Source organism: Gopherus evgoodei, chromosome 3 (genome assembly GCF_007399415.2).
Source record: "Gopherus evgoodei ecotype Sinaloan lineage chromosome 3, rGopEvg1_v1.p, whole genome shotgun sequence".
Taxonomy (NCBI): domain Eukaryota; kingdom Metazoa; phylum Chordata; order Testudines; family Testudinidae; genus Gopherus; species Gopherus evgoodei.
The window spans coordinates 184,836,034-184,859,027 of record NC_044324.1 but is presented as its reverse complement, the minus strand read 5'-3'; the positions used below and the strand labels follow the sequence as shown (position 1 = coordinate 184,859,027).

Below are 22,994 nucleotides of genomic sequence, written 5' to 3'. Positions count from 1 at the left end.
AGGGCAGTTTCCCATTCATGGATCACTAAGCAGAGATAGGCACTTAAATCCAGGCTACCAGGAGAAGCCTATCTCTGTGAGAGGGGCGGGGCTTAACACACACCCATCTCCTCAGTATCTCCCAGTGGCTAGCTTAGACAGCTGCCCACCTAGTATGTTGGCTTTTTGTGAATTGCTTTCTGAGGCCATGGCTACACTGGCGCTTTCCAAAGCTGCAACTTTCGTGCTCAGGGGTGTGAAAAAAACACCCCCGAGTGCTGCAAGATACAGCGCTGTACAGCCTCAGTGTAAACAGTGCCGCAGCACTGGGAGCGTGGCTCCCAGAGCTGCATGCTACACCCATACAGGATGTGGAGTACGTGCAGTGCTGGGAGAGCTCTCTCCCAGCGCTGGCGCTGCAACCACATTCGAAACTTCAAAGCGCTGCTGCGGCAGCGCTTTGAAGTGCAAGTGTAGGCATACCCTTAGGTGCCTCTCTCTCACCTTCACTGTATAGGGAAGCCAAACACCTAACTGCTTTGTGGAGCCCAGTGTTGTTCCTGTGATTTTTTTTTTAGGTGCCTAGAAGTTAGCCATCACGACACTCAGTGCCGCAACACCTCAGTCCCTTTGTGGAGCCCACTCTTCGTGACTTATCCAAAGTTGCTCCACAAGACTATTAGAGCCAAAAATAGGACCGAAGAGTCCTGACTCTCCATGCTAGCCACTAGAAAATACTGTCCCTCTAATGCACTGTACTTACTACTAAAATATAGTTCCTTGCATTAACTCTAAAGATGCTATTTTTTTTTTAGAAAATAACCATTATGCAATGGAATGATTTATTAATGTTGTTACTTTGTCAGATATTATGTTGGAGAATCAACCAACGTCCTGTTTGAAAGGTGGTTTCATTGTGAGGATCTTGGCACCCAACTTATACCGATAATCCAAGAGTAAGTCTGTATTTACTTTTCTGTTTATACTGCATTTTGAATAGTAAAATTAGTCACCGTCCTACAAAGAGAAAGTGAGCATGCATAACTGCCACTGAAGTGGATGGGAGTTGTGTGTGTACTGCACCTTACAGAATTACACCCTGTGCAGAGCATGGACCAAGACAGAGTCTGGGGAGATGTTTAAGGTAACAGGAATTAAGTTTCACTGTAACACTAAACTGATATTAGCGCTGTGCCTAATAACCTTCTGGGGATGTAGAACTAGCCTGGGGGTTTGTCTTCTTTGACTTTCTAGCTCTGCTTGTTTGATTGTTTTTGTTTGCCTGAACTTTTAAAATACAGAGATAAACCTTAAAAATACAAAAACATTAACAAAAACAAAAAACCCACCACAGTTCCTTCCTGAAACTAATTCTTTGGAATTGCAGGTAAGACTAAAAAGGCCTGCTCAGTTCCACTGGGATATTATTAATGGATAAGTTTTGCTAAACTTGCTCGAGCATGTGAAAAGCAAATGTCTCCAGGCAACATGTAAACTTGTCCATTGATGTAAGTGAGCTGCTGTCTTCTCGTAAAGGATGAACAACTAGCAGGGCAAGCTTTGTATTGCAGGATGGCAAGGCAGTCGCCTAGAGCTGCAGAACATGAAGTCAGCAAAATGTTTAGTGACTATTGTGTGAATGACTTTGGGTTGTAAAGTGCCTTAGGGCCAAATCCTCTACTGGTGAAATTGGCATAGTACAATTGAAGTCAATGAAGTTATGTCTAGTTACACCAGCTGAGGATCTGACCCTATCTATTTTGCAGATTGCTTATGGTAGTACACAACTTCATAGGCTGTGTTGCTCCATAATCTCAGCCTACAAAATGTGAACATTCGGTTTTAGTAATGCTTAATGTTTATTATTACAGGTTTCTCAGCTCAACACAGTATCACACTGGAAAACCAAATCCAGGTAATGAATGACTGTCCCAATTACAAAATTAATTTACATCTGATTAATTAAGCAGCAATGATTTTAACTGAATTAAAGTTATTTTACTAAAAGGAAGTTCTGTTTTTCCTTTCTCGCTGCTTCTGTAAACGAAAGTTACTTTGGAAGGAAAAATAGGAATTCTCTTTCCCTGCACCAGAGACAAGAAAAATGCATATGTATGAGCAGCATAAGTACCTAGTCTGCTCATGAGAGGATATCAGAATGAACTATTTAGAGCATTATATAGTGCAAGAGCTAAGAAACTCTGTTCTGCTTCCACACTGTTCGAGCACCATGCAAGCCAGAGTGAGTTTTAGTAAGTCAAATCACCACATTGCACTGTTATTTCTCCTCCTTTACACAGGATTGTGTATTTTATCCACACTCTGAGAGTAGGCTTGCCAACTTTCTACTTGCACAAAACCGAAGACCCTTGCCCTCCCCCCCGAGGCTCCGCCCCTTATCCAAGGCCACGTCCCCACTCATTCCATCTCTCCTCCCTCTGTCGCTCGCTCTCCTGACCCTCACTCACTCACTTTCACTGGACTGGCTCAGGGCATTGAGGTGTGGAAGGGGGTGAGGGCTCCAGCTGGGGGTGCAGGCTCAGGGGTGGAGCCAAAAATGAGAAGTTCAGGGTCTGGGAAGGGGCTCCAGGCTGAGGCAGTGGTTTGGGATTCGAGAGTGTGTGAGGGATCCAGCTGGGAGTATGGGTTCTGGGGTGGGGCCAGGGATTAGGGGTTTGGAGTGCAGGAGGGGGGACATGCCACTGCTTCTGGGAGCGACGCAGAGCCATGGCAGGCAAGGAGCTGCCTTAATCCCGTTGACCATACTTTTAACGATCTGGTCAGCAAAGCTGACTGGAGCCACCAGGGTCCCTTTTCGACTGGGCATTCCGGCTGAAAAACAGACATCTGGCAACCCTGAGAGAAAGGGCACTTACTCTCTGGTTACTCAGGGCCTGATCCAAATCCCATTGAATTGCACTGGCTTCACTAGACCTTGGATCAAGCCCCAGTGCTGATTGCAATAGAGTGGGTACTTAACTCACTAATATGTTCTCAAGTCACCCTCAGGTTGGAGTGCAAATCACTTCTCTTTGAGGCACCCCCCAGCAGCCCAGAGGGAGGTAGCTATGCAGACCTAACTTCCAATGTATTCAGAAGCTAGGTTGAGGGACGAATTCTTCCTCCCAGGGAGGTGGATTAAATACAGTGACAGGAAAACTGCTACAGGTGTAGTGCTATTACTCTGCCGCTGTAGCATTTAAACTATAGACATAGGCTTAGAGAGTATGAAAACTTTGCATAAAGAATATCGTATCTGACCCTGTGATGGAATGCTAAACTGTATTCTACCATTCAGCCACTAGGTGGTGTCATGTGTAACATACCCTATCTGAGCTAGTAATAGCTAGAATAAGCAGGGCATTGAAGGCTCTTAAAATGAACACATCTCTGGTGTATCCTCCGGGAAGGAAGCTCTGTAGTCAGTCCATATGTGATACAAGGGCCTGCCTGCAACTTACCGTGTACAAGAGCTACATGACAGACCTAGCATCAGTATTGTGTTCTCATGTACTCCTGGCAAGTAGGTTTTTGACAGAGGAGGGCTCCGTGCTTTCATGGGAAGCAAATTTTGTCTTCCTAAAAGCTCATGATCTACTTACCTCATAGAATAAACAAAGCAGTTTATTCTAACACAGGTGTCTCCCAGTCTCCAATCCTGTGTGCTTTTGGGCAAATCACTTAATCTCTCTGTGCCTCACTTCCCAATCAGTAAAATGAGGATTGTTTTTCTCCCATTCTTCACCTGTTTGTCTATTTAGATGGGAATCTCTTCAAGGCAGAGACTCTCTCTCAGTTTATACTTGTACAGTGTCTATCACAATGGGGACCCCTAGGTGATATTGTAATAAAAATAATATCCCCAATCTCACAGACCATCCATCCTTGGGCAATTTAATGATTCCCAATAAACACAAGTAAGATATATTTGAGCAAATCCCTTCCCCATCAGAACTGGAATGTTGTAGCTCAGGAACTAGTGAATTATATTGAGCAGGAAAAAATGTAGAATACTAAATATTAACATTGGCGGTATTTTCACAGAAAGTAAGAACCACAGGCTAGACTGTCACATGCCATAATATTTCTTGGAGGTTTGCATGTAGAACTGCAAGAAATTGTTACATAAATCTAGCAAGGAAGATCTTTCTTCTGTTGCTGTTCAAAAGTCCTTCTAAGCCCAGGAGTCTAGGGAGAGTTTAATCAGAGCTAAAGGAGATATCTTCAAGGAAAAAAATATTAAGCACTTAAGCGTATTACATTTGTTCTGAGCTCATTACGTCTTTTTTCCCCCTGAATGATTTCCCACTTGGATTTAGCAACAGACTCTAGAATACAAATATTTTCACTGGTTTTTGGCTTTGCTCTTGCCCCAAACAAAAGGCAATCAGAAAAGGTCTGTGCAGAATTTCAGCCTGGTAAACAACTCAGTGCTCCTGATCTGCGTGTCTCAGAGACAGTAATAAACACAAGTTTCCAGAAAGAGCTACTGTTGTGCAAAAAAAGCCACACAAACCATTAAACTCAGTGGAAGTTGTGTATCAGACCCTGCACAAAGCCATACTGAAGGTTGGGTAAGCTAGTAACAAAAAGTACTAACTTCTTAAGTCATGTGCCGCTGATGGAGAATGTACCCTCCCAGAGCTGTGATTTCCTCTGGGATCTATACTTTTCTCTCCTCGGTGCAATTCAAGAATCAGCATAAGATGCATGCAGTGTGCAAATCCAATTTAAGCCCCAGGTACTTAAGTAGTCCACAAATCTTGTGCTGGTCCTGGGCAAAGGTGTGTATTTCAAGCAAGGAGAGCAGTCTGCTTCTAAGTCAGCAGCAATAAGGCTTCAGCAAAAGCTCTCTCAGCGTCATCTCCACACGAGTCCCAGCTGTTCCACAACCTCTGCAGAGAGACAGAGAAATAGAAAAGGTAAAAGCAGCAAGAGAAGAATCTTCAGAGAAAGTCTTGGTAGCACCTCTCTCATACAGGAAAGCTCTGAATGGAATCAATCACTCCATAACTATTTTTGCCTTGAGCTAAGTTTTCTCTAGATTATTTATGTATTTTGGCCAATTTCGGGCCTCAGTAACACTAAGGCAATCCTACTGAAATCAGGATTTACAAAGGTACATGCAAGGGTAAAAATAACCCTTTGGGATACATTTTAAAAGAATGCCTACATCTGTGCGTGCAGTAAGTGAGCAAAATTATGCATGCAAGAAACTGGGCAGGTCCCTGTCTAAATAGCCATTTTCAGGGACAATCGCATGAACTGCAATCATGCACACATTTTTGCATACGGACCTCAGGCCTCCTTCTGTGAAACTACTGGGTACATTGCTTTACACTAACCTAAAGTTTTTGCATATGGTGATAAAAGCTGGCTTGCCCACCCCTTATGTAAACAAGAACTCCTCCTCTTATTTCTATGTAACTGTAACCCACACCCCTCCTGGGTGTGGTGTTCTGTCCTCTCGTGAGACCACTTAGAGAGAGAGAGAGAGTTTAATGACTCTGCCTTAGCTAACAGGCAGTTGACCTTTAGCTCAGGCATTAGAGGCTCATGCACTAAGCTCCAGAGATCCCTGGTTCAATCCTGTCTGCTGTTGACTGGGGTCTGTTAGTGTTACATGACTTTAGTGCCCTCAGGGCCAAGATGGAGTCTGCTCTGCAGGCAGCTCTGGCAAAGAGAGGGCGCGTGCAGGAATGCAGCAGGAAAAAATCCCTTCCACCCCAGGAGCACCTGTTTCAACCCCCCCAGAATGAACACACCCACCCACTGGAAAAGTACAATGGATATAAGAAAGGGAAATATTTATTTACAGAGTGATGAAAGGAGAAAATCAACAAGGGGAAATATAGGGGGAGCAGTAAAACAGTGTTGCATCCAAACTAAGGCCCCACAGGCCCAGTGGTAGCACAGTGAGAATGAGCAGACACCAAGCAAGATGTCTGCACACGAGAGTTGAGGAGGCCTGAACAAAGTTCCAGTTCAGCAGTGAGTCTTGGGTGCTCCTGGTCATCCTCGGTGCCAGTGAACTTTCTTCCAACAAACCCCTCTGGTGCCCTCTTCTGCCGCTGTCTGCAAAGCTACACAGAGCGACCACCTCCCCACTTAACTAGCTTGCAGCCTCCCTCCTTTTTCTCAATGCAGAGTCAAGCCCCAGTACTCACAGCCCCATGCAGCTCTGGGCAGCCGTGATACTGGGTCCAGCTGCAGCCTGTCCTTGTCGGGCAATTCCTCCCTGGCACAGTGCTCCTCCTGGCTCCTGTCCTGAGGTGTCCCTGATCGGCCGCCTTGGCCTTTCCAGGCTTCAGGCAGGTTCTCTGCTGCTTCACTTTATGAGGGCCTGTGGGCTGCTGCCCTTCTCTCTCCAGAGCTCCAGAGCCATCCTGGAGTTTCCCTTCTTTCTCTCACTGCTCCCGCTCCACCTATAGGAAAAAGATTTAAAGGGGCCATGTTTGTTCTCTAAACCCCAATTAAACATGTTTTTAAAAAAAAAAAAAACAACCCATGATTTGGGGTCAAGAAAAAGTTTCAAATACATTTGTTTTATTATCACAGTCATGATATGTGAAACTGTAAGTGCCAAAATGACCATGGGAGTTTGTTGACTTGGGATTTCCAGCTGAAAGCCAAAGTGCCAGAAGTCTCATCAGAAAACCTGGTCTTGTGACGGTGCTCTCCCAGTTTTGCAAACTCAGAAAGTTCAGATATGTTCAATGAGCTTCAGATCTGAGGTATCCGAGGTTTCAGATGATTATTTGAACCAAACCCAAATGAAGGGCATGTCTACATGGTGCATTTGTCCGCACCAGAGGGGTGTAAATTCTAGTGCACACTAGCATGTTGCACACTAACTGGCCCATGTAAATCCTGCTGACCTGCACTAAAATTCCCTAGTGCATGGTAATGTAGTCCAGTTTCAAACAATATCATTTTAACATGCACTTGGGAACTTTTAGTGTGCACCAGCAGATTCCACATGAGCTACTTAGCATGTGACATGTTAATGTACTAGACTTTACACTCCTCTGGTGTAGACCAGTGTACTGTGTAGACAGGCACTTGGTGTTTGCTCATCACTAGTAATGGCCAGCAATGGTTGTGCCTGAAAAGCTTCAGAGATTTGGTTTACAAAAGCATCCAAAGGTTCAGAAGCTTATCCAGTGTTCCCTGAAATGATTCACACTTAAAATCTGGGCTCAAAAATTTGTGCCAACTGACTCTCTTCTAACATATTTGGTACCTGTTTCCAGGTGGGATGGAAATTTTGTCAGAATGTCCTCAGAGAATTTAGGTGCTTCCATTTCCAGAAAGGGGAGAAACCCCCTAAAGTTTAATGAACTTCACTACAGGGCTTTATGAGGACATCATCATGGATATAGAAGAATATCGTGCAAAGAGCCTGATTCTGCTGTCATATCACATACACAACTTCTATTGTTCCAGTGCATGGAACAACTGCAGTATTGGCTTCAAAGCCTGGTTAGTACAGCTCTTGGTAATCAGTCGGCATAGCAAAAACAAAAAATATATTAAAAAGTATGAAACGTTGTGTGCTTTACTCATTAAGTTGTGGGAGGGGGGGAAGATAGAATGTAGTCTAAGGCCTGGTCTACATACAAATTTTGCACCGGTTTAACTAAAAGCATTATATGAATTATAGATGTGAGCTAAACCAATGTAAGCCAGATTTAAAACCAACATGAGTGTCCACATTACAAAGCTGCATTGGTTTAACGTCATACCTTTTGCTAATCTGGTGCAATTTTTGTGCTTAGACAAGCCTTAATACCTTGTAGGGAATCTTGCGCCAATAGAGCATGAAATCAAGCAAGTCAAGAAGAGTGCAACACTGTTCTCAGCAGACACAGCCCAGTTGTCTGTTATGCAACAGACCGCCTGATTTACAGCTAGGACTATTTCCAGGACATCATCCTTAGAGACATTAAGATTTAGCACATATACATTTAAGTGCAATTATCAGTTAATTGAAAATAAAATAAATAAATAAAGAGAGTTAAATAAGATAAACTGCCCACTGGCCAGTTATCTACTGGTTCAATTAAATGAAAACTGTACAACTTTAAAAAAAAATCAAACTCCAAAGGGCAGAATTCTGCTGTGTTACATCAAATAAATCTAGAGTAACTCTTGTTGAAGTTCATCAGATTTGCATTTGTGTAACTCAGGAGAATGTGTTAAAGATCATAGTTGAGCCAACTCAAATATATAAAAACAAGTTTTCCTATGGAAATTGTATTTTCCAGTGTTATGCTCATATATGCAAAAAAATCCTATAAAGTAATATTTTAAATTGCAGTTATAATTAAAAACAGCTTTTACCAATATCCTACATTTCCCTTTTCCACACTCTAAAATAACCCCACACAAACACTTTAAAAATTTTTTAAATGATCCAGATGTTGAAAACATTAATCCTGACAATCTTTTGGCTTTGAAACAGTTTAAGATAATGATTGCTTGGCTATTACACTAACAGAGGAAGGAGAGGGAAGTTAAAAGGCCACCAACACATTGGGCCAGATTACTCAGTTCTCTTCTGTGACCAGTTAATCCTCTCTCATTGTCTAATATATGGGCTCAAGACGGTGACTGAAGTGTGCAGATGTTTAAAAAGTGGCCTTGCTGCTGGGAACACCCACGTCTCTGCATATTGTGCAAATCCCAGCCAAGCGGCACTCAAGTTGGGCTAGTTTAACTCACACCAGTAATCACTTTTCAGGGGTGATTATCTGGGGCCATGAAAACTTCAGAATTCCATGAGACATTATCTATTCAACCCCTGCCTGTAATTCAGACCTGGTTTCTTTTCGCATCTTCCCTCCTCTCTCGTTCTGGCAAAGATACTAGCCTCAGTACCTCTTCCACCCTTTTTGTCCATAGGTCCCCACACACCTTCATCTACACTGCCCCTTCTTGGAGCTCCCCCTCAAAACCTGTTTGCCAGGCCAGCTCCCCTAGCCACATTCAGTCCCTCCTAAAACTCATGAATGCTGCACAGTCAACAATAAGTAGAAGGAATGAACTGGACCCTCTAAATATGTACATGCTTTACCAAGTAATCATGTGATCTTGCTGTCCCCCTTGTCATTTCCTTCCCCTCCCCTGGTGTGTGTCTGTCCCTTACTAGTAGTGGTGTGTGCAGCCAAGGCTATGCTTTTCTGGGCAGTGACTGTGTTGTAACTAGCACACTTCTGGGCACTTGGAAAAATAATAAATGTCTAAATAAGAAATCCTCTCGGAAGAGTGAAAGTGTCTATAAATACTATACATTTTTCTACTAAATTCTATAGGACTTTTCCAATAAGGGTGGCAGACAGAATAGCAGATCCTGTGCTAGTGCACCATGTCATGGTATATTTCCCCAATCTGAACCTTAGAGTCCAAAAGTTGGGGTACCAGCATGAATTCCTCTAAGCTTAATTACCTGCTTAGATCTGATAAGCTGCCACCAATCAGGACTTGGAGTGCCTGATACATTCTGGTCCCCCCAAAACCTACCCTGGGGACCCCCAAGACCCAAATTCCTTGAGTCTTACAACAAAGGGGAATAAACCATCCCCCCCACTTTTCCTTTCTTCCTCCCAGATCTTTCCCTCCCTGGGTACACCAGGAGATCATTGTGATTCAAACTTCTTGAATCACAACACAGAGAAATCAGGGTTTTTTCCCCTCCTTCTCTCTCCTTCCTTCTCTCACCAATTCCCTGGTAAGTACAGACTCAATTCCCTTGAGCCTCAACAAGGAGAAAAAAATTAAACAGGTCTTAAAAAGCAAAACTTTTAATAAAAAGAAAGAAAAAAAGTAAAAGTTGTCTCTGTAATTTAGATGGCAAAAGTTACAGGGTCTTTCAGCTTATAGACACTAGAAAGAAGCCTCCCCCCAGCAATATACAATTTAAAATACTTCCAGCAAACTACACATTTGCAAATATAGAAAACAATCAAAAGACTATAACTGCCTGTTCTACTTAATACTCACTATTCTGAATATATAAGAGACTGTAGCAGGGAGATTGGCAAGAAACCTGGTTGCACTTCTAGTCCCTTTCAGGACCCAGAGAGAACAAAGCAAAACCCAAAAACACAAACAAAGGCTTCCCTCCACCGAGATTTGAAAGCATCTTGTTTTCTGATTGGTCCTGTGGTCTGTTTGTTAACCCTTTACAGGTAAAAGAGACAGTAACCCTTAACTATCTGTTTATGACAGGGTAGCAGACAGAATAGCAGATCCTGTGCTAGTGCACTTTCCCTCCTAAAGGGACATGAAAGATGTGGCCATACCAAACCCCTTATCCTACTCCTCCATCTTGCTGCACCTGTGTGGGCAGGCTGCACCATTCCCAGTAATAGCTCAGCATGCATGCTCAGCAGCTCTAGAAGAGACTGAGGCCATGTCTACATCTAAAATTTTGCAGCGCTGGTTGTTACAGCTGTATTAGTACAGCTGTATAGGGCCAGCGCTGCAGAGTGGCCACACTTACAGCAACCAGCGCTGCAAGTGGTGTTAGATGTGGCCACACTGCAGCGCTGTTGGGCGGCTTCAAGGGGGGTTCCGGGAACGCGAGAGCAAACCGGGAAAGGCGACCAGCTTCGCCGCAGTTTGCTCTCGCGTTCCCGGAGCCACCCAGCAAACCGCAGGAAAGGAGACCTGCTTGCTCGGGGTTCCGGGAACGAGAGAGCAAACCGGGGAAGGAGACCAGCTTCGCCGCGGTTTGCTCTCGCGTTCCCGGAGCCACCCAGCAAACCGCAGGGAAGGAGACCTGCTTGCTCGGGGTTCCGGGAACGAGAGAGCAAACCGGGGAAGGAGACCAGCTTCGCCGCGGTTTGCTCTCGCGTTCCCGGAGCCACCCAGCAAACCGCAGGGAAGGAGACCTGCTTGCTCGGGGTTCCGGGAACGAGAGAGCAAACCGGGGAAGGAGACCAGCTTCGCCGCAGTTTGCTCTCGCGTTCCTGGAGCCACCCAGCAAACCGCAGGAAAGGAGACCTGCTTGCTCGGGGTTCCGGGAACGAGAGAGCAAACCGGGGAAGGAGACCAGCTTCGCCTCGGTTTGCTCTCGCGTTCCCGGAGCCACCCTGCAAACCGCAGGGAAGGAGACCTGCTTGCTCGGGGTTCCGGGAACGAGAGAGCAAACCGGGGAAGGAGACCAGCTTCGCCGCGGTTTGCTCTCGCGTTCCCGGAGCCACCCAGCAAACCGCAGAGAAGGAGACCTGCTTGCTCGGGGTTCCGGGAACGAGAGAGCAAACCGGGAAAGGAGACCAGCTTGATTACCAGAGGCTTCCTCCTTCCACGGAGGTCAAGAAAAGCGCTGGTAAGTGTCTACATTGGATTACCAGCGCTGGATCACCAGCGCTGGATCCTCTACACCCGAGACAAAACGGGAGTACGGCCAGCGCTGCAAACAGGGAGTTGCAGCGCTGGTGATGCCCTGCAGATGTGTACACCTTCAAAGTTGCAGCGCTGTAACTCCCTCACCAGCGCTGCAACTTTCTGATGTAGACAAGCCCTGAGTTCAAAGCACAGTCTGCAGCTAAGCAAACAGACTCTTCTTCATGGAGGCTTGGCCTCATGCCATGTTTGCAGGTTTGTTGTTGTTCAGTTATTTTTCAGTTATTGGTAAGCAAAAAAAATCTAATTTTTAAACTTCAAGAATGTATTTTGCTTCCACTTTCCCATTGTTCAAAAATGGCTAAAAGGATTCACTTCACATTTTTAAAAATAAATAAATCTAAAGTTCAATTCCAAAAAGAGCTGAGACTGAACAGAGTCTGAGTCTTAGAGAAAATTCTTTTCACAAAGATATGAGCATGAGAAGACAAGGTGTTTGAATGGAGTGCCAGATGTCAGTCTATCTGTAGCATTGTGGCTACAAGAGCTAACAGAAGCACAGTTTAAAAGACAGAATATAAATTACCTAAAAGAAGGGGTGGGTGGGGTTAAGTCATAAAACTAAGAGTCATGTGACCCGCTGGCTCATCCACAGACTGTATGTATGGCAGGGGCATTTAAGCATTCAATAGTGGGCCACCAATTTTGGGTGCCCAATTTTAAAAATCTAGGTGACAAACTGGTTGCCCAAAATTGTGGCACCCGTAATTAATAATGTAAAAGTTGGTCTTAATATTTCTGAGCCTTTGAGATGAGTGGGAGACTGTCTACTGACCTTAACTGGCTTTGGATCAGGTCTCATGTATAGGTTTCCCATCTATAAAGTAAGGATCATGCTTACCTAACCCCCTGGCATCTGGGAGGGTGAAATTCATTGCTGAATGTAGAGCACTTGGCAGGTGCTATCAAAATGCAAAGTATTTCTATCAAAACAAGCCTATGTGTAGTTTTTTTTTTAAAACTTATTTACACATCAAGAAGTTCAGTAGAGTGCGTTTTTTAATTAAGAGCTAAATGGTGGCTTTGTCACCGTTCCCAGACAAGGAGCAGCATGTTGTTGCACTGTCCTAGGAAGCAGATTGTGACTCACTGATTAACAATCTGCCTCCCAGTTTTCCCTGGCTCCAGCCATGTGCTAGGCCTATACTTGCCACTGTATTGTCCCCAAGAATGTTAGTGTAGCAGAGCTGACCAGTGCATGAGGAAGGGGGGAGAGACCAAGACCCCACACCCCATATGGGGGCAGGAATGTAAAAACTCTATGGAGCCAGCTCCCCCACCTTGAAGCTACCCACAATATGTGCAGCCAACATATGGGAATAAATGGTCATATTCTCCTGCACAGACCCAAAGGATGAGCCATGATTGTCCTAAATTAAGGACATAGGATAGTAATTTTTTTAATTGAGTTACACCGGGGATTTCCCTACACCCTTGAATTTTCCCAACCCCTCCCCCCCAGTTTTATGAACTAGTTACATGTGGTGTTGCCAAATTAGTGATGGTTTGGACATTTGAACTGAAATTGAAACATTAATACATGCTTTAAAAGCATATAAAGTGTATGATAAAATACATGTATCTGAAAAAGTGTAATAGATTTGAAAAGTATGAACATAGACTAGCTTCCTTCTACAGCTGTTGTTTTTATGACAATGTCAGTGCATTCATTTCGGTGATGTTGGCCAACCTAATAATTTCAAATTATGATTTGTAAGCAAAGTCTAAATGAGCTCTCCCCGACAGCTAGTGATGATCTGGGAATGGGAGGTGGGGGAAGGCTTCAGGACCAGATTGTGTTTACATTCAAACCTAATCTACCTAGGTATCCGGCAAATGGAGCCATCTTCCCCATGTGATAGATTTTGGCTGGGGTTGGGTTACAAATCACTTAATTGCAGCAGGTGGGGGTAATGAAATGTTATTCTTATTGTAGAAGTAAGGGGTAGTAGAACTGTACTTAACCTGTGCTGATTGAGGGCATCAAGAGAGCTTGGGGACAGGTGTTTTGCTTGATGGTCTGCCTAAGTCACAAGTACTATTTGACTTGCTCCTCCCCACTGTTTAAAGACAGAGCTCCATAGATAGTCTTTTGTTCTGTTAAGTGATCACTAAAACTGAAATCACTGATAATCAGGTCTAAGTGATTAGACCTGCTGTGGGACAGTGTTTCTGTGGAAGAAATGGCCCAGTCTGCACTAGCAGCGAGATTCCCACACTGAGAACTCAGATGAAATCGCTGAGAGCTGGGTGGAACCTCAAGAGACCAACTCGCAAAGGTCACAGTGGCAGCAGAAGGTGATGGCGCAGGGCCATTGGCAACAGAGTGATGGAATGAACGGTGGCACAACAAACAACAGTGGAGAGAGTGAACAGTGAGCAGCTGGAGGAACGAGTAAGGTGCCTTCTTGCCCCTCACCTGGCAGGTGAACTCATGTGAAAGCACCTCTGAACTCTTAGTCTCCACTGATCAAGGACAACACTGGTGAGTGAAGATTCTCTGCACCTTGAAGTATTTAAACCATGATTTAAGGACTTCAATGATTCAGACACAGGGTTGATACAGGAGTGGGTGGGTGAGATTCTGTGGCCTGCATTGTGCAGGAGGTCAAACTAGGTGATCATAATGGTCTCTTCTGACCTTAAAGTCTACTATTCAATGGGTGTTAATGAGGCTGTTAAGAATGCTGGAGACACAACACCGTTCATGCGAACAAATATGGCTGTGGCATCATACTTTCTATATAAGCAAGAGATACCACACACTACAAACTGGAGGCCAATGTTAAGTGCATTGCCATTTGTTCATCCTGAAGTTGAACACTGGTTCCGAACAAGACCAGCAAATGCTCACTATCTTTCTGCAAGAAACTCAACTGACTGGCTAGAAGCATGTGATGCAACAGTGAAAGACTCAACAGTTGAAAAAGTGAAGAACTCTCTCACCACATTCAAAAAATTTGCATGCATGGCTGATAAATGCACTGATGCAAATGGGCATCAAGTATTAAGTCACTGTGTACGTTATCTTGATCTCATTGGTAGGCGAGTAGATGCATTTCTAGATGTTCAAGTTATAGAAGATACATCAGCTGCATCTGTGACAACCCACGTCTTAGAAGAGTTAAATGCTTGTCAATTGGACCCCAGAGGGTTTTCGCAGGTTGGACTAATTTGAACTTCAGTCCCAGGGTATTTTCTATATTTTCCTAGATATTCAGTCTTTTTGGACTCTTGCTGAAAAAAAGACTATAATGAAGACATTACATTTATAGCTTTTTTAATGTCTTTTGAAGAGTCTGCATCACATACTAGTTCTAGTTGGAGTAGATGGCCTCTGCAGAGTGTATAGGAGAGATTAGGGTTACACTTTTCTCTGAGCAAAGCTTGTACTTGACCATGTCTTCCAGAGAAGTTTGCAGCTCCATCAAATACATTCAAGAAGTTCATTAACAGAGTTGTGCAAAATTAGAACAAGAAACCAAGAAGAATGTAGATGTAGTGCTTCATAGAAGGCTTGAGTAGGCAACTTTAATTTGTTTGATGATTTTAAAACATGAGTTAAATCTAATAAGATGATCATGAAACATTTCAGTTTTAACTATGGTGCCATACAGCCCACCTTCATCCCCACGGTCTCACCCCTCATCGGCCCCGACCCCCTCCGCTGCAAATTTGACACCCCTCCCCCCAATTTCAATTCCTGGGGAAAACACTGAGTTACACATTGATTTACATAATTTGCCATAGGAAAACTTTCACAAAACCTTTAATCCCAAATCTCTAAATTTCCTACAGATCTCAGGATTCTAAACCATGGTTCCCAGAAGAGTTCCTTGAACACAGTGCACTCGAACGACCACCAAACCCACGCCAAAAAAAAATCCCAAGACTCAAAGAAATCTCTTCTATTCTGTAATACTGTCAGCTCAGACTCCACCAAGTGAGGCAGAGCACAAGCCATAATCTTAAAGAGTTCTCCTAATGCTTTGCCATGAGAACTGAGCCATTGCTGCTCTTTTGCACATATGTATTTAATGACATTGTCAGAGAAATTACAAAAATGCTGTGTCAAAATGCTCTTCCTTTTTTTGTTCAATCTTTGGTCACCAGAACCAAAGCTTAGATCAGTCACCTTATTAGAGGACATGAACTTACTGGTTAATTTCCTTCTTCTCTTTTCAAATGCACCCCAGACAGCAACATTTAGAACAGACTGTGCACCAAGAGAATCAATCTGCTGTCTTTTGCCTTACCCACACCCAGGGCTATTTAATAGTAGTAATAATAATTTGCACCTCGCAAGCCCCTTCCTTACGGAGATCTAAAGGGCTTTTGAGAAATTATTTAAGTTTCCCATCACTCTTGTGAGGTAGGTATTATCATCCATGTTTTACAGAAGGTCGAAATCAAATCACAAAGATACAAAAGGGCTCGCCCAAAGTCATATGCAATGTTGTTGTCACCATGATGGTCCTAGGATATTAGAGAGACAAGGCGGGTGAGATAATTTTGCAAGGTCATACAACAAGTCAATAGCAGACTCAGAAATAGAATCCATGATTCTCAATTTCTAGGCCTGCATCTAGAACGCTAGACATTTTCTATATATATTACATGGCAATCCTGACCACAGTGATACAGACCCTCCATGCCCTGAAGAGTTTACAGTGGGCCTGTAGTGAGACGCCCTGGTTCCCAGCTGCGCCTGAGAGGGCCGAGCAACTGACGCCGCCAGAGTGGGCGGAGGCACCTCCGCCAGTTCCCGCCCCCCCGGAAGTCCGGGGATGGGACAGGAAGTATAAAAGTCCAGCCCTGGAGCTCACTAGGAGGCCATCCTCCGAAGAGACCAGACACGGGTGGCCGAGCTCCCTCCCGGGCTGAGGTTCCCCATGCCCGGTATCTCGAGGGGCTGTCTGAGCTTCCCTGTGCCCGGTGTCCTGAGGAGGACTGGCCGAGCCTGCCCCGTGCCCGGTGTCCTGAGGAGGACTGGCCGAGCCTGCCCCGTGCCTGGTATCCTGAGGGGCTGTCTGAGCTTCCCTGTGCCCGGTATCCTGAGGAGGACTGGCCGAGCCTGCCCCGTGCCCGGTGTCCTGAGGAGGACTGGCCGAGCCTGCCCCGTGCCCGGTGTCCTGAGGAGGACTGGCCGAGCTGCCCTGTGCCTGGTATCCTGAGGAGGACTGGCCGAGCCTGCCCTGTGCCCGGTATCCTGAAGAGGATTGGCCAAGCCTGCCCCGTGCCCGGTATCCTGAGGAGGACTGGCCGAGCCTGCCCCATGCCCGGTATCCTGAGGAGCTGCCTGAGCTTCCCTGTGCCCGGTATCCTGAGGAACCCATGGTCTGGGACCCACCAGAAGACGCCGGCGAGACACAGGCACCCAGAGAGGGGGAGGTCGGAAGTGGCCCGGGGGTAACCGACCCTGGTGTGGCTCCAGGAGAGCCTGAACCGATATCAGTGTGTTGCGGCCAGGATCCCCACTGACAGCAGCGTGCCTTTGCCGCTGTTAGGGCTCCGGGCGGGAACGCAGTGGAGTGGGAGGGCCTGCGTTCCCCCAGGGTGGCAGACTCCCCCTCTCGCTGGTCTGAGGAGGCCTTCTTTATAGACTTCCTCGTTGAACTGCTTAGTGCCCTGCCCTGACCTAAGGCCTGGGCTTTATAAACTATTTGTTTGCTCAGCCCCCTGCTGAAGGAGCTGAGCCCTGGACTGCTTAGTGCCCCGCCCTGACCCAGGGCTGGGGCTTTACAGACTACTTGTTTGCTCAGCCCCTGCTGAAGGAGCTGAGCTTTGAACTGCTTGGCGCCCCGCCCTGCCCCAGGGCCTGGGCTTAGAGACTATTTGTTGGCCCTACCCCTGCTGAGGGGTCTGAACCCTGACCTATTTTGCCATCTGTAGTGAGGCGCCCTGGCTCCCAGCTGTTCCTGAGAGGGCCGAGCCCCAACGCCGGACTTTTACAGGGCCATAACAAGGAATTAGGCCAGGTTTTGCTACCTGAGCAAAGGAAGAAAGCACATACAGTTCCCGTTCTCACTTATCCCCTTGTCTAGCTGGCTACACCTCCCTTATGGAGAGGACAAAACATGGGCCTGTGCCTAGATACTGTACTGGGTGTGTGTAAGTGTGTGTGTAAGAGAGATTTATATGAAATAAGAAAGACAAGGTGAAATAAGGCTAATATATTCCAAACTTGGGTGGCTAAAGTTAGACACCTGAGACTATATTCAGGCACTGGATGAAGTGGTTTGATTTCCAGAGCTATTGTGCGCCTACATCTCCCACTGACTTCACTGAGGCTCTGATTCAGGAAATCACTACACACACGTTTAAGTCCATCCCAATTCAGGAAAGCAGTCAAACGTGCTTAAATCCCATTGCACTGATTTAAAGTTAAACATGTGCTCAAGTGTTGCCCTGAAAAGACAGGTTGGTTGGGTTTTTTTAACTGAGGTTTTGAGAACTGAACACTCAAGCACCTTGGATCATCAGAACAGTTATTTTCATTGTCACCCCACTTTAAAAACATTAGCCTAGATATTTAATTGACATTGTCAGTAAAATAATCTGCCTAGAATAGCATTTGATTGCATCAATTACAATGCAGCTGTCTCGAGTTGTGTACATTATTTAAAGATATTAGTGTTTATGGGAGATATGCTTGTGCATGGGGAGTTAGGTTTACATATCTGGGTAGAGAATCTTAGGATATAACTCATTGTTAGCAGGAACAATTAAACCTTAACATATGCCAAGTTATGGAATTATAGCTAAACAGATTCGTTAAGAAGCGGTGGAGGGAGATGAATGCAAATAGAACAAAAAAGTAATGAAGATGCAAACTGTAAAGTAAAAGGGTGTGATTTCCCCGTCTCCACTCCAGCACCTTTTTGCTGGATAGAAAGGCCAGAGAAGCATGAAAACCTCTGTTCCAGCTGCAGAAGAATTGCTCTGATGCAAGCACAGACAAGACAGCCATAAAGCTGTCTCCTAACCTCCCTGCTCAAGCCCTGGCACAGGGGGTATGGTTTTGCAGGGGGCACAGCACACAGATATGTGGAGTTTCTGGAGAGCATTATGGCCCAAAGCCTGCTCTCACTTAGACAGTAAGGTTACCAGGTGTCCGGTTTTCGACTGGAACGCCTGGTCAAAAAGGGACCCTGACAGCTCCGGTCAGCACCGCTAGCCAGGCCGTTAAAAGTCCGGTCAGCAGCACAGCGGGGCTAAGGCTCCCTGCCTGCTGTGGCTCCATGCAGTTCCCAGATGCAGCGGCATGTCTCCTCTCTGACTCCTATGTGTAGGGGCAGCCAGAGGGCTCCGCACGCTGCCCCGCCCCAAGCGCTGGCTCTACAGCTGCGGGGGCGGTGCCTGCAGACGGGGCATCATGCAGAGCCGCCTGGCCACACCTCCACATAGGAACCGGAGTGTGGACATGCTGCTGCTTCCAGGAGCCACCTGGGGTAAGCACCGCCCGGAGCCTGCACCCGACCCCCTCCCGCAATCTAACCCCCTACCCCAGTCCTGATCCCCTCCGCCCTCTGAACTCCTCAGTCCCAGCCTGAAGTACCCTCCTACACACCAAGCCTCTCATCCCCAGCCCCATCCCAGAGTCTGCACCCCCACCCAGAGCCCTTACCCCCCAGACACACACACCTTAACCCCCTGCCTCAGCCTGGAGCCTCCTCCTGCACCCCAAATCCCTCATCCATGGCCCCACACCAGAGCCCTCAGCCCCAGCTGGAGCCCTCACCCCCTCCCACACCCCAACCCCCTGCCCCAGCCCGGTGAAAATAAGTGAGTGAGTGAGGGTGGGGAGATCGAGTGACAGAGGGAAGGGGGATGGAGTGAGCAGGAGGCAGGGCCTTGGAGAAGGGGCAGGGCAGGGGGCAGGACTAGGGTGTTTGGTTTTGGGTGCATAAAAAATTGTCAACCCTATTAGACAGGAGTGTGCAAAGGTAGCTTAAAACTGTGTCTGCTAGGCTGCGCCTCCTAAAGCAACGGCACAGATTCTCACCTAAACAGTATTCTCACCTAAACAGTATTCTCTTTCTTAAGCTTTTTTAGCATGATGACATGGGAGTTTGTGCATGTAGCTGGTTTCACAGTTTATGAAGTTTTCCATAACATATTTTATCAAATTTTCTATACTTGACTGTTCCTTTCCTTAGTAACATCTCAGAGAGGGTTGCTGAAAATATACTTATTTTATTGCCTGTAACAGAATGAAACAGAAGTGATATTGTCATTTGTGGCCAATGTAGAAGTATTATACAGGGAGTGTGAAAGCAATATTACTCCAGCCATTTGAATTATAAGTAGGGTTTTCTCCAGTGTATCTTAAAGCGGGAGCTAGTTTTGAGATGTAGTCTCAGATTTACTTGGCCATGCAGAACACTTAGGTGCAAGAGTGAATTTGCAAGTCTTGCATCTAGGGCAAGTGGAGAGTATGAACCAAATTCAGCTCTGCTGCACACAAAGGCAGATCCTACTGAAGACTCTAGAACACACACCCATTGTGCCAGGGCTGAATTGGACTCTGAGTCAGCTGAATCAGAGCTTTTTGTAATAAAACTCATAACGAGGTGAGTTTTTGCCAGGTTACAGAATCCAAAAGGCCCAAGCTTAGCCTGAATTGTTAGTACTCCCAGTCTAGTGGTGGATGAAAACTATGCGAGACTTGGTGGTTTGGCATAATTTAAATCCCAAAATAGGGTAAAATTTACTGTTTTCATCAATATTTTTATTTAAAGTTTTCGGTTGAGGTCAAGGGGATCTGAGCTCTCTGAAACCAAAACAAGGTTCAGATGAACTAGAGAAAGGCTTGAAGTAAAATCCCAGATCTAAATTTCAAACTCTGAATGTGACTCAGAGCCAAATCCATCCAAATCCACATTTTAGGCCTGCCTTGTTGTTGTTGTTGAAGTATTGCAGTTTTTGGATGACTAACTTGCCGTACCTTAAAGTGACCTGCTGAGCATCTGTTTTCTGAAAATCAGGCTCCTTTCAGGTGTCTGAAGATGAGCAGCCAAAAATCACTAATAGACTCATAGACTCATAGACTCTAGGACTGGAAGGGACCTCAAGAGGTCATTGAATCCAGTCCCCTGCCCTCATGGCAGGACCAAATACTGTCTAGACCATCCCTGATAGACATTTATCTAACCTACTTTTAAATATCTCCAGCGATGGAGATTACACAACTTCCCTAGGCAATCTATTCCAGTGTTTAACTACCCTGACAGTTAGAAACTTTTTCCTAATGTCCAACCTAAATCTCCCTTGCTGCAGTTTAAGCCCATTGCTTCTTGTTCTATCATTGGAGGCTAAGGTGAACAAGTTTTCTCTCTCCTCCTGATGACACCCTTTTAGATACCTGAAAACTGCTATCATGTCCCCTCTCAGTCTTCTCTTTTCCAAACTAAACAAACCCAATTCCTTCAGCCTTCCTTCATAGGTCATGTTCTCAAGACCTTTAATCATTCTTGTTGCTCTTCTCTGGACCCTCTCCAATTTCTCCACATCTTTCTTGAAATGCGGTGCCCAGAACTGGACACAATACTCCAGTTGAGGCCTAACCAGCGCAGAGTAAAGCGGAAGAATGACTTCTCGTGTCTTGTTTACAACACACCTGTTAATGCATCCCAGAATCATGTTTGCTTTTTTTGCAACAGTATCACACTGTTGACTCATATTAAGCTTGTGGTCCACTATGACCCCTAGATCTCTTTCTGCCATACTCCTTCCTAGACAGTCTCTTCCCATTCTGTATGTGTGAAACTGATTGTTCCTTCCTAAGTGGAGCACTTTGCATTTATCTTTATTGAACTTCATCCTGTTTACCTCAGACCATTTCTCCAACTTGTCCAGATCATTTTGAATTTTGACCCTGTCCTCCAAAGCAGTTGCAATCCCTCCCAGTTTGGTATCGTCCGCAAACTTAATAAGCGTACTTTCTATGCCAACATCTAAATCGTTGATGAAGATACTGAACAGAACCGGTCCCAAAACAGACCCCTGCGGAACCCCACTTGTTATACCTTTCCAGCAGGATTGGGAGCCATTAACAACTACTCTCTGAGTACGGTTATCCAGCCAGTTATGCACCCACCTTATAGTAGCCTCATCTAAATTGTACTTTCCTAGCTTATCTATAAGAATATCATGCGAGACTGTATCAAATGCCTTACTAAAGTCTAGGTATATCACATCCACCGCTTCTCCCTTATCCACAAGGCTCGTTATCCTATCAAAGAACGCTATCAGATTAGTTTGACATGATTTGTTCTTTACAAATCCATGCTGGCTATTCCCTATCACCTTACCACCTTCCAAGTGTTTGCAGATGATTTCTTTGATTACCTGCTCCATTATCTTCCCTGGCACAGAAGTTAAACTAACTGGTCTGTAGTTTCCTGGGCTGTTTTTATTTCCCTTTTTATAGATGGGCACTATATTTGCCCCCTTCCAGTCTTCTGGAATCTCCCCCGTCTCCCATGATTTCCCAAAGATAATAGCTAGAGGCTCAGATACCTCTTCCATTAACTCCTTGAGTATTCTAGGATGCATTTCATCAGGCCCTGGTGACTTGCAGGCATCTAACTTTTCTAAGTGATTTTTTACTTGCTCTTTCCTTATTTTCTCTTCTAAACCTACCCTCTTCCCGTAAGCATTCACTATACTAGACATTCCTTCAGACTTCTCAGTGAAGACCGAAACAAAGAAGTCATTAAGCATCAATGCCATTTCCAAGTCTCCCGTTACTGTTACCCCCTCCTCATTTTATAGATGGGCACTATATTTGCCCCCTTCCAGTCTTCTTTGCAAATGGTGTATATTTTATAATGGACTGAACAAAAACCCAGACCCAGACCATCCTCCCTTGAAATTTGAGGTGTTAGAAATGTGGATGTAGTTCGATCGATGCTCTTCAATCTGTAGACTAGTATTGGGGGGTAGCCGTGTTAGTCTGTATCCACAAAAACAACAAGGAGTCTGGTGGCACCTTAAAGACAAACAGATTTATTTGAGCATAAGCTTTCGTACATCTGAAGAAGTGGGTTTTTTTACCCACGAAAGCTTATACCCAAATAAATCTGTTCTTCTTTAAGGTGCCACTGGACTCCTTGTAGTTTTTATCTGTAGACTAATCCCTCCCATCCAGTCAGAGTGATGTTGATTTTAAAGTAACATAAACGGCCTGCATTAGCAATGCTATTACTGAAGTGCTGTGATATTTATTTTTAAACACACTGTTGTTGCTGTACAAATAGCTAAAGAAGCTCAATAAAACCAGAAAAACAGCAACTTATTGATACAAATAATGACAAAGTTGAGGCATGTAAACCTGGTGAAAGTAAAGCGGTGAGCATGCAGGCAGAGGGCAGCAGTGAAAGCTCCTAGAGTCAATGTGTCTCAGTCAACTACCCTAAAAATGTAAGTCAACCTATATTAAGTTGACATACAGCCACCGCAGTAATTACTGCAGTGGTGCATGTCCACACTACCCTCCTTGGGTTGGTGGTACATGTTCTCACCAGGAGCACTAAAGGGGGCAGTATAGAGAGCCAAGAGCCCAGGCTCTCAGCTCCTTTGGCAGCTTACTGCCAGCAGCCCTG

The 22,994-nt window shown here is 45.3% G+C and overlaps 1 protein-coding gene across 1 annotated transcript in view; it reads left to right on the top strand.

Moving 5' to 3' along the window:
• The window catches only part of HAAO (3-hydroxyanthranilate 3,4-dioxygenase), a 74,598-nt gene that overhangs the window by 38,953 nt on the left and 12,651 nt on the right, over positions 1 to 22,994 (top strand). The window contains exons 5-6 of the mRNA XM_030557653.1: positions 846 to 935; positions 1,851 to 1,894. Coding sequence (XP_030413513.1) covers positions 846 to 935; positions 1,851 to 1,894 — 134 coding nt within the window. The remainder of the gene's footprint in view (positions 1 to 845; positions 936 to 1,850; positions 1,895 to 22,994) is intronic.